The 12,557-nt window shown below is 38.6% G+C and overlaps 1 protein-coding gene across 2 annotated transcripts in view; it reads right to left on the reverse strand.

The window, feature by feature from the left end:
* PPP3CA (protein phosphatase 3 catalytic subunit alpha) overlaps positions 1-12,557 on the reverse strand; it is a 303,925-nt gene that overhangs the window by 149,252 nt on the left and 142,116 nt on the right. For both annotated transcript variants that reach the window (XM_007172913.3, XM_007172914.3), the window contains exon 2: positions 5,862-6,062. In XM_007172913.3, coding sequence (XP_007172975.1) covers positions 5,862-6,062 — 201 coding nt within the window. The remainder of the gene's footprint in view (positions 1-5,861; positions 6,063-12,557) is intronic.

The raw sequence follows: 12,557 nt of genomic DNA on the forward strand, positions 1-12,557 counted from the left end.
ATGATAGTATGAAGAGAATAAACACTGATCTTTCAGTTCTCAAAAGACACTGGATTCTTACCCCACTTAACTCTCCCCAGAGTAAAGGCATGGGGGAATTCTCCTAATTGACATCAGCTGCTGTAAGGGAAGGAATGCCATGACCTTAAACTTGGCCACTAGTTCACTCTCACATCCAGGAACAAAGCCAAAGGGTTCTCCTGGCAACTGCCTGACATGCTAAATGGCAGGCACAGCCACTGAGGGAATCCTTTGCTGCCCTAGGGACAAATCCCCCCCTGCAGGAAACAGACAAACTGGAGAGATTAGCAGTTTGCCCAGCTGATGCTGGCCTATCCCCTCCGCCCAGGGAGCAGAAAATGAGTTCTAAATCATTCTCTTCAAAGACCCAAGCTCCTGGTCAGCTTCTGCTTTATAAATGAGGGAAATGTTCTATGCTAAGTCAAAGGGAAAACAGGAAAATATGAGAACTTGAAAGAGAAATGTAATAAATTGGATCCCTGCATAAATCCTCCTACCATATTCAAGAAGTCTTTAATGGATATTGATTAAGCACAAACTAATCAGACATTTTAAGATCAATGTCAATCATCATTCTTGAAGAGCCCTGTAATCAAAATCGGATCCAATTCTCCTAGCCTGCCAAAATCATTGCCAGGGCACAAGGCATACTCGGGGCATACTGAACGAGTATGAAATGTTCCTGATCAGCCCCTCTCGCGAGAGTTCCTCCCTGCTCACTTTACTCATCTCATCCAGGATGCTATTCTAGCCACAAACTTGACTGTGTAACTTCCCTGCTGCAAGACCCTCTCCACTCCCAGTGCCTACAGAACAGTAACCAAATGTTTAAGTGCTGCATACAAGAGACTAATATCTGACCCTGACCATCCAACCTCAGTCTCACCCCACACCCCTACCCCTCACACCATTCCGAGACCTTGTCTTCCCACAGCAAATCTCCAAGATCATGCCTTCCCACTTTACAAAAAATATCAGTGCCTTTCATATGCTGCTGTCTCTGCCCAGAATAACCTTTGCTAGCTTTTTCACATAGTAAAATTTCACCTATCACACATGCTCCAGTTCAAGTACCATTTAATCTGTCAAGACTTTCTTGGCTTTCCTGCATTCCTTGTTCTGAGTTCCCACACTAGTTTACAGGCACCTTCATTATGGTTCTTAACAAATTTTACAGTAATTATCTATTTCTGTGTCTGACTCCCCAAATAGACCTTGAGTATTCTAGTCAAGGACTATGCCTCATCTGTTTCAATCATCCACAGTTCCTAGTCTTCTGAAAGAGTTCTCAATCCATATCCAGGACAGATAGGATCCGAGCTATTTAACAGTTTTTTTTTAGCTCAAAGATGTAATATAATAATCAATGGACACTGTCAGGGAAACCTTAGCCATTTAGAAAAGAGGAAAACTTTTTGGTTTTAAGTTAGCTCTATCCAGTTGGATATTTCTAAATTTGCTTGAATAAATGTAGGTCATATCCTTCCATTTAATCAATAGTTTGATGCACATATCTTTCAGCAAATATCTGTTTCAGTTTTCTTGTTATACGCTGACCCCTGGGAGAGCAGAGACCAGGTCTTGTTCACCTGTGTATAACACACACCACCTGTACCAGGCAAATGTTTGGTAAATTGAATTCCCAAATGACTTGTACCTTAGTTCAGCTTAGTTCACAGAATACCTTAGACTGGGTAGCTTAAACAACAAACACTTATTTCTCACAGTTTTGGAGGATGGGAAGTCCAAGATCAAGGTGCTGGCATATTCAGTGTTTGGTTAGGCTTCTGTTCCTGGTTTGCAGATGGCCATCTTCCTGCTGTATCCCCACATGGAGTAAAGAGAGAGGGCTCTCATCTCATCTTCTTCTTATCAGGGCACTAATCCCATCATAAGGGGTCCACCCTCAGGACTCACCTAAATCTAATTATTTCCCAAAGACCCCACCTCCAAATAACATCACATTGGGGGTTTGGGCTTCAACATATGATTACTGGGGAGACACAAACATTCAGTCCATAGCAAGTTGCTACACAGATATTCGGCCACATTTTTTAATGTTTCATTTGTATGTCTGCAAGGAAACAGAGGTAAATTTAACTCAATTTTCAAAAAAGAGTCAAAAAGAGGGAAAATACTTTCCTTCACAAAATGCCTCCAATATAGAAACACATTCTTCTAGTTAAATGTCTAAAACAGCCATCGTTCTAATCAGGCAAGTTTGTTTAGAGAAAAGAGCAGAATGTGACTCCTACCTCCCTTGTTTTGATTAGGGACCCATAACTAATCCTCACCTCTACTCCCACAGAGATGGTTACTGGCTTATCTAAATCCACGCTCCAGGAGGGTAAGGTACATAGTGCTTTATCACCTTCCCCAGAGGGACACATGGAGGGAGCCTTGGGACCAGGCAGCTTCCTGTTCCTTCTCCAAAATCAAAAGTACAGAATTTTAAGGGAAAAAATTCCTAACTGAACATAAACCTTTTTTTTTTTTTTTTACTGCTTTAAAAACACTTGAAGGGGAGGGAGGAAGGGAAGTTGGGGAGCTTTGTAAATTTAAACATTAAAGAAATGCTAAAGGAATGCAATAATGTCCAGATTTCAAATAACTGGGACACTAATTCCTAGATTTTTCTTTAAATGGGAGCAAACCATGACACAGAGGTTAGCACAACTCCTCTCTAAACATGTGAGTGTGAAACATTTTTATTAATAAAAAGTCGGAGGGAAGAAAAGAAGAGGGAAAGTTGGGGAGTGGCTTTTGTGCATGATTATAAAATAGTTGCCATTTGTTTCATTTTGTGAGTTTACATTTCAGGCTATACTTAAAGCTGAATTGCCCACAAGAAGCTAATCGTCAGTTTCTACCTTGATGGCTCACCTTACATTTTTAGGAATCTGACATAAGTAGGTGAGAGACTATTTCTAATACCACTTGAAAACCACCATATGGTTTCAGGCTTCAGGCTTTTTCTCCCTACATTAAAAGTCCTTGCTTCTTTCCCCTTACTCTTTTTTCATAGGTTCTCATTTGCAGCTCTACTGTTTTCCTTCTTCTCCCCTTCCTCTTCTACATCTTCCTCCTTTCTGCTTTCTCTTTTAAACTATTTAAGCTCTCCATTTTTCTTAAGTGTGGAATTCTGAACTACATAAAGAATACTCTACCCTTAAGATTTGGAAGTGTAAACTATGCCTTTTATTGCATAGCGTAGTGTCAATATAATATTGACTTCATTGATTCACTTTACTGATTCAGTTATCCAAATAACAAATATTCTACATTTAAAAATAAATATTACATTGCTGGTTCAGCTGTCCAAATAAAATCAAATCTCAGAACACAATCATATATCATAAAATGTTATCAATAAATTGTAAGAAGTATCTTGAAATACAAAGAGATAGCAATTTTCTCGGATCAGTGTACCTGCTTTTATTTTGCAGTCCTCCGTGCTTCAGCTTGGAAGTTCATGGGTTAAAATATGAAGCTATGAATTTAGCTTTCTGGTGAATCATATGCAAAAGAGTTTTTTTTTCCCTTTTAATGGAAATGTTAAAATAAATTCCCCCCACCACTTATATTACATATCTTTATATTCCCAGAAAAGGGAGAAAGAGATCACTGCAATGGAACTACTGGAGGTTCTTTAGAATCCTGCCTTCATTAAGAAATATAAACACTACATATTCTGTGCTACATATTCTGTGATGTCTCCATAGCTACTTCTGTCACCATCTAGAAGGATTTTTTTTGCTTTCTCCCCCAGGGAAAGTTATACATAATTGAGACCTGATTTCTAAAGTCTCTTCATATCTATATTGTGAAATGTGCCAAACTGTCAGCTGGAATCTCACTAGAAAGAACGAGGTGCAACCTCTGCTGAATATGAGGGCAATTAGTCAATGGACCCCAGAAAGGTTCAGGGATAAAACATCACGAATCTGACTTTTCCAGAAACCTCCCTATGTGTTCTTTCAGGACAGAGCCTCATCAAACAGAAGAGCTGATTGTATCCCAGGAAATACATTCCCCTAAATGTCTATTTTACATGTTTCCTTTTTGTTATAATTATCACCTCCATTAATACCTACTGGGCTCATTAGTGAGTTTAACATGCATTGTTCATTGGAAATCACACATTATCATGTGAAGTAGAGAAAATATCGTAATAAATATCATAATATACCATATTTATCATATCATAATTTCATATTATGATATCATAATAAAATATCAAGCCATTCATTCTTACCAAAATCAAAAGAACTTAATGATATAGATATCATTTAAAGCTACTATTTTACCATTTATTTATAGGTGGAATTTACAGTTAATTTTTTAAAGTAGTTTCTTTGCTGGTAGATTCCAAGCTACTACTTAGATATTAAAAAATTTTCATATCTTAGTATCTAAGAAAGTAAAGCACGTTCACATTTGTTTTGTTCTTATATTTCCACAGTGTCTGTAAGTCAAAGATAATAATGCATGACTGCATTTTAACACATGGAAAATGGGGTTCATAGTGATATACACAGGGTAAGTATGTAGCTTGATTTTTCACCACTGGTCCAACACTGACTTACCACTGGAACCAATTTCTCCTGCTGCCTGGCCCCAAACACATTCATTATTTTTCTGAATTACAAATAAGAAAAACAGCATTGCCAACCCAAAACAAAATGTAAATGTCAATTTCTCTGGAATAGGAATCATTAGAGGCGTTTTGATCAAGGAAGGTCTAGTCTGATATTCAAGAGCGCTTATCTTGCTCTTAACAGTCACCTTCAAAAATATATCAGAAGGCCAATAATATTATAAGTACATGAAGGTTTGGAAGAAAGAAGCAATCAGTAGTATATATGAAATATTTTAAATGTCCTCTTTATTTTGAAAAGGATAATATTCTATGTCAAACTTCTTCCCTTTGCCAGAGTGATAATAATTAAGGAGAAAATACATGTTTTTTTTAGCTTCTCTAGAAATAAAAACGTGCAAGTTTAGCAAATTTCACAAAGTGTAGATGAAAAGCCTCTACTATTTGACCCTCTATACCACACAAAACTTTTTGACAAGATTTAATTTTTATGGTCTACGTGAAGTTCCACTTACCCAAAACACGTATCTGCCCTTAAGAAGTAACAGAACAAAAACTCTCAAAAAGTAAGGACATATTTTCTAGGCATAAAATGCTATAGGAAGGAGAGAAATTTTGTTTTCTTCCTGAAGTTCAATGGTTCTCAAACTTTAATGTTTGTCACGGTCACCTAGAGGACTTGATAAAACAGATCGCTAGGCTTCACCCCAGAGAACTGATTCAGTAGTTCTGGGGTGGGAGCTGAGAAGGTACAGTTCAGCAGGTTTACAGGTGATGATGATGGTGATGCCAGTCTGGGATGACACTCTGAGAGCCACTGCATTAACTTAGTCACTTAACTACTTTGGAAGTCTTCCTATGCTCTGTCTGATCTTTCCCAATGAATATCTTGTGTTCTTTGTGACAGTGTTCTACTGACAAAATATCACTTCTTAGTTAAGGTATTACTTCAGAATATCTTCATCATCTCTAAGTTGCACACCACTTTTTAGGGTATCACATCACACAAATATTTAATACATGAAAATAAAAATACTGTTACATATGTATTAAATCTTTTGTTCCTAATGTACAGATTTGGCAGGAAAAGAGTAAGATGAAGATTTACTCTTAAGTGTTTGAAGTGTAACTTACACTTAAGTGTAAGTGTTTGAAGACTCATTGGTATCTAAGACTTTTGATTTGATATGAAAAAACAACAAAGTGTGGGTCCAAGTGAACAGTCTCCATCCTCAGGACTTACCTGTGACTGGTGCATCAATATCCAGCAAATTTTTTTCCTGTCGAAGAATTGAAGCCCCCTCTGTGATTATTCTCAATGCAACGCTCTCTTCCAGCCTGCCCTCCTTCATGAGGTGTGCCTTTAAGATATCCACACGAGGTTTCCCATCGTTATCAAACACTTCTTTTGCCGTAAGCCGGTGACTTGGAGGAAATGGGACAGCTGAAAGCGAAGAAGTCAAATTGTTACATTGGCCACAACTCAACAACCAAAGATTCAAGATTCAATAATAACCGCCAAATATTTATCCCTATCGCTGACCACCTACTGGAGTATTTAAAAAGTCCCCCCATTAAAATATGATCAAGGGCTATCAAGAATTAAAGACTGCCTTCTTCCTATGGTTCTAGATGTGATGTGACTGCTGAAAGGAAATTCACGATTCTTATTCATCCAGTACCGATCTCATGCATCTAGAAGATCCTGACTGAGCGAATAACAAAAAAGAGAGATTTGTTTCCGTTAGGCAATAATCAATTCAGCAAAAGCAAAGAGTTCCTATACATCCATCCTTCTAATTTTGAGTCGGGTGAAGACATTTCTTCACTAAAAATCAGGCTCCTCTACTGGGATTAGAGGAAGCGGAAAAGACCTTTCAGACCAGATTTGCCCTTCAATGGGAGTTACATCTCTGAGTAAACTGACCAACTGACTCACAGTATAAGGAGAGAGCAGGAATCTGAGGGCGAAAACGCACTGAATATTGAACAGAAAATCAGGGAATCTCTTGAACAGTGAGAGGACAGTATGACATCAGGAGACACAGGTATTTAGGAGTATGATATAATCACAAATTCCGTTTGTTGCTCAGACTTAGAGCCAACCATTCTCTCTTCCACCCATGCCCCCATGCCTTCTTAACAGTGAGAAGGTCTCTTGTAGCTCCTGTCATTCTTCACATCTCTAAATACATTCATTCACTCATTCAGCCAGAGGATATTCACTAAACTCCTACAATGTGCCAGGACGTCCAAAGGTTCACGGTCAGAGATGGTATTATAAAGGTTAAATTTCTGATAAATGGCCAATCAGCCCCTTCAGTGAGGGAAACTCATTATTTCTCCGTTTTACATGAGGGTTCATTTACTGGATAACTCAGATCTATCAGAAATGTCTGGAAGAAGCACAAACACTGTTTCATGTAACTTTCATCTGCCATGTGCATTATGTCATGTGCATAAGAACAACTCCATATGAAGCACCTCTCTTAGGTAAAACACTTGATGTTACGGATTAAACCTAGCCCTCTTACCTCCTGAAAGCGTCTTTCAAAGAAGCAAGATTTATGGTAGACCTATGCCAAGAAATTTTGTGCAATCTAATAGCACAGACTTGTTATCCAAGAGAAATGACAACTACTTAAAAGTCAGGAAATGAACATGTACTGATGGATGCAAGCTTGATTTTCCTAACAATCCAAGCATATCTGTTTAACTATGCCTCCAAAATGAAGTGGCAGTGCAGACTCAATGGACATGCGTGAGGCTTTCATGCTCAGATGAACCTGGGTGCAAACCTTAGCTCTGAGCGCTCACCAGCTATATGACATTGGGCAAGCTAAATAACCTCCTTTGGCTTCAGTCACCTCACCTGGAAAATGGGGATTATATCTATCTGAGGATTGTTATAATAACTAAAGTAAATAGTACTAGTAGTAGCTATCATTTATAGAGTGTTTATTTTATGCCAGGCATTGTTTGGGTAATAAAGTCAGACACAACAATAAAGCTGTAAGGTGATGAAGGCATAAGTACAAGTGTTTATATATAAACTTATTTAGTCCCTATAACATTACTGTGGGAGAGAAACTTGAGACTCAAAAATATTAAGCACCTTGCCCAAGATAATCACCTAGTGATTTATACGTAGACCCGCTGAGTGTCAACCCTGGCACTCTGACGCCGGAATACTTGTGTTAATAGCTACACCACACTACTTCCGAGAAAGTACTTAAGACAGTGCTTAATAATTAAAAAGTGATGAGTAAATCACTTTCTAGAATTGAAATTCTAATGAATCCCGAGCGGTATTTCTTATAAAGACCACACTTTTATTTTCAAAGATTATTTGGAGTGGCTTATAGTAGAATAGATATGTAATACAAAAGCAAGAGGTAAAATAAGAGACAAAATGCATTAACACCAAAGCATAGTGTAAAATAAAAGAAAAAGAAAGTTCGAGAATTAAACAAGGAGGAGAAAAAAGAGGCAACGAAGTCATTAGACTTCTGGCACTTGGGCTCTATTTTGTTCATTCTGTTTCTTTGCCCTCCTCCCTTTTTCTTGCCTGACTGACATACACGCTTGTTAATAAAACATGGAAACATTTCGATGGCCACATTTCTTTACCTGGGTCTTTATGTTTGGTTTGAAAACAGAAAATATCTTACCTGGCAACTCCTCAAAATTCCCCAGAGATAGGATGGGGGTGGAAAGGGGGAAACTTCAAAAGGACACTTGGGGTAAGGCCATGAGCTGATTTTTTTTTTTTTTCAGGTGAGTTCCTAAAGTGTGTCTAGGACAACTGTCAAGGTTTAAGTGACTCTGCAAAACTGTCAGGCAAGAATCATAGGAACACAGAAGGGAAGGAGGCTGATTTATTGTCAGGCAGTGGGTCTCTGCCATACACACACTAGCTGGCCTTGTTAAACTTCAGGCAGATCAAAGGGTTAAACCTGAAAGAGCTGAAGCATTTAAGAAGATGAGAGGCAAAAGGAGAGCACCCCAGGGAGGGCATCACCTTCATGAATTAGACTTTCTCCAAGTCCCTAGACTCTCTCCAAGGCCAAGATCATTGCAATAACAGATGCTCCCACCATTTGCTGCAGATCTCTTACCTTCCAGTAATTGCTAATCCTAAGGTAACTGGCTAAGGGAAAGCCACCTGGCACTGAGATATTGGGGCTGGTTCCAAATAAACCGGAGCAAGAAAAAAGAGGAGAAAGGCCAATCGAAGGGCTCTGTTTCCAAGTGGATGATGGGGACACTGATAAGACGGGCCCCTTTACCAGTTAAACAGATGGCAAGGCCTGCAGGGAACCAAGATGGGCAGCAACAATGCCAAACAGCAAACGCAGAGATGCGGTCAGCCAGAGAGAAGCTTTCTGGGACAAAACTAAGCATGGGCTAATATTTGTATTTGTACACATTTTTGGCTTCATAAAGAAAACACCAGCCTTACAAAGGTCACACTTATTTGCTTTCTCTGTTCACCTAGAGTCCTACATGCAGACCTGTGCCAAACTTTGAGCAAAAACTACTTGGACCAAAGAGTCCAACGTGCTTAGAAAACATTTCTTTCATTAACTCATTGTATAAGTGGCTACACTTGCTATAGCAAAATGGGATTTCCCCTTCCCTCTTTTGCTTTGAGTATGACAAGTTGCTTCCATTTATACATGAGCAGGCCAAGATTGGAAGAATTAAGCTTGTGCATGCTAATAAAAATTCTGAAATAACTGCTGATATTCGGGCTGATTCTTTCTAAAACAATTTTCTCATAATTGCCTGTTAAGTAAAGAAGACGGTATTATAGAAGGCTTCTTAGAAGCATCCTAAAAATAGATAGAAACCTTCTCAGCTTTCTCTACTTCACAATTCCCACTCAGTGTCTTTTTTGCTATTGTTGTCAAATAAAATGGCAAAGTAGCTAAAATCTGGGACATGTTAAGTCCTTGACTGACTCCTGCCACAAACCACCGAAGAAGTCTTTAAAGGCAAACAACACACTGGACTAGAATTGTATTCCATGTCATTGGCTGTGGAAATCTGGCAAAGACTGATTTCCAAAGAACAGGTTGGAAATGATATTGTTTCTTTTCTATTTGTTGATGCTACCAGAGAGTTCATCTATCTGATAGGGAGGAAGGTTGAAAGTCTAGGAACCAAAGCCATGGGCATCCAATATTGGCATCTGTATAACAATTATTGACGTTATTGTCAATCAGGCATTCACCAGTAGAGAAATACATTCCAAGTCAGAAAAGCCTTGCAACCAAGGTATTCCTAGCCCTGGGTTCTGGCTGACTATGGGGACCACACCTCAGAGTCAGGGGTCCCCTGAGATCTGGGCTAGAGGTCGGTTTTAGACAACCACGAGCTGCCTCAGTAGCCGTAAGTGAACTGTATCACTCTGGGGTAGACCTCGGTATCTGAGCTTTCTGTTTCTCAACTCTGAGCCATTGAAGCCACTATTGAAGGAATTCCTACTACTTGATAGGAAATATTCAAGAGTCACTGTCATGGTGATACCTTCACTGGAAGGAAAAGCAGGATACCTGCTGCCTGACCTCTTCCTGGAATAAATGCTGACAAGAGAGACCACAGACTTCAGAAAACATTCAACCGAGTGATTTTTCAAATGTTGGTTTGGTTTCAAAAAATTTTTTTGTTTCTTTCCTCAAACAAAATGACACCCAGAAATGCAAGTATTTCCAAAGGAAAAAAGAGCCTAAAGCAGATTGTTTGCTTCTCTTCTTCCGTATGATGGCAGTTAAGGTGTGCTCACAAAATCCTGGGGCTCTTTGGAGTAAAATTATAAAACTCCCAATTTAGACTGACTACTGACCCCCTCATAGTAAACAAAAAGGAACTGAAGTCAAGAGAGAGGATAAGTGAATTGTCCAAGGTCACAGGATTAGTCGGTGACAAAACCAACACTACATTCAGGTCTCCTGGTCTCTCTTCTAGCACTTTACCCTCCAGATCTGTCCAATATCAGGTTGACTGGCCACACACGAGGGCGTCCGAGCACTTGGAAAGTGGCCAGTCCAAACCAAGCCGTGCTGCAAAGCTACAGGATTCCCTGGACTTAGAACACTTGATACAAGGGGAAAAAAAGATTGTAAAATGTCTCATTAACATTCTTATATTGATTACATGTTTTAATAATAAGATATATTGGGCTAAATAAAATGTACTATTAAAATTAATTCAAACTATTCCTCTTTCCTCTTTTTAATTCCACAACTAGAATATTTAAAATTGCATAAATGGCTTATACTACATTATTATTGAACCGTGATGTATCTTTCTCAACAAGTAAACGAGAACAGGGTGAGTGGAAATTATATCCCTTAATCTTTCTTCTCTTTCAGCTTTGGTTCCTACAAAACCTCAAACTATTTCAAAACCGGTTGCACGTTGGAATTGCTTTTTAAAATGAATGATGCCCAGGCCCAACCTCTAGAGATTCTGATTTAACTTGTCTAGGGTAGGGCCAGGGCAGTGGCAGGTTTTAAAGAAATCCAGAGCATACTAATGTGAAGTCCAGACTGAGATTCACTGACCTATCTATATTGTTAAGTAAAGATGTACAAAACACCAGGCAGTTTAATTTCCCCACCCCCCCAAACGTGCTCCACAATGTCAATCATCCACAGCAGGTGCAATGTCTTTGCAAGTCCAGACACGTTTGTTTCATCCCTCTCTGCAATCAGAATGCGTCCAGGAACAACACTTGTCCCATATTTCAAGTGGCTACTGTCTGCACAGGGCTAAGATACTTATGTCAACACATGTTAAGAGTATAGCTTAAGGATACCACATGTCAGACACAAAACACATTCTGGCCTGGCCTCCACAGACTGGCACTCCATCGATTTCCTTCAGGACATCCGTATATGTCACAAACTATTATTCTAATCAAACCATATCAATCAATCAATTGATCGGTCGTCAAGCACCTTTAAGCACCTACTATGTGTTGTATTCCATGCTAGGCAGTGACAAGGGCCGGGGAGAAGTGAGCGAAAGAAAACAAAAACAAGCAGAGCCAGACTCTGAAGAACTTACCATGTGGTATAATTATGAGTTTTTGCTTGGGATAGATGGGAAACTGTTAAACTGCAAAACCTAAGGGCAAAATTTAAAGAAAATGCCAGACAATATAAGTAGTAAGAAAAAAAAGTGTCTTTATCTACCTTAAAGTTATGCCTGGGTTCCTAGAAACTCTTAGATGCAGTCACCCATTTCTTTTGTCTAAAATATATAATAAATATCTAATTTTTTAGAGGACTCTGAAAGATGAGGCTCTGTCTTGAAGGTAAGTAATGAAAATAGAATATGCTAATTGTAAGGTACAATATTCCAGCTACAATATACATAAGTACCTCCATCGTCAGTAATTAAAATATGTGGAATCTGATCCGACTTCTGAATAGAGTGATGGGGTACATAAAAGGAAATACTAGTGACTTTTCACTAAATTTTCTTTGGGTTCTAACATAGAGAAATTAAGTTTGACTTATATTCTTCTGGGTTTAAAAAAATTCTATCAGTATGGGGATACATGTTTATCCACGCACAGAATGTCTATATGCAAAGATATACAAAACATCTTGTGTGGGAAAGATAGCTTAAAAATTAACCACAGCTAGTCTCTAAGAAAAACTGTAGAAAGGTATTTATTAGGGTCCTACTTATGCTACTCCTGTGGATACTCATCACTTGTTTGTTTGAAAGCCTCTGGCTTACATTATAGATATTAATGCCTGTCAAATTAAAATATGCTTGCCCATCTCAAGTGCAGTTGAATATTAATTTTGTAAACAGAAACATTAATCTTGTAAACAGAAACATCCGGTCCCACTTAAGCTAAAAAAATTCTTCACAGGAGGTTTACAAATATAACTTCAATTCATTAATTTACTGGTGTTTT

The sequence above is a fragment of the Balaenoptera acutorostrata genome, chromosome 5 (genome assembly GCF_949987535.1).
Source record: "Balaenoptera acutorostrata chromosome 5, mBalAcu1.1, whole genome shotgun sequence".
Taxonomy (NCBI): Eukaryota; Metazoa; Chordata; class Mammalia; order Artiodactyla; family Balaenopteridae; genus Balaenoptera; species Balaenoptera acutorostrata.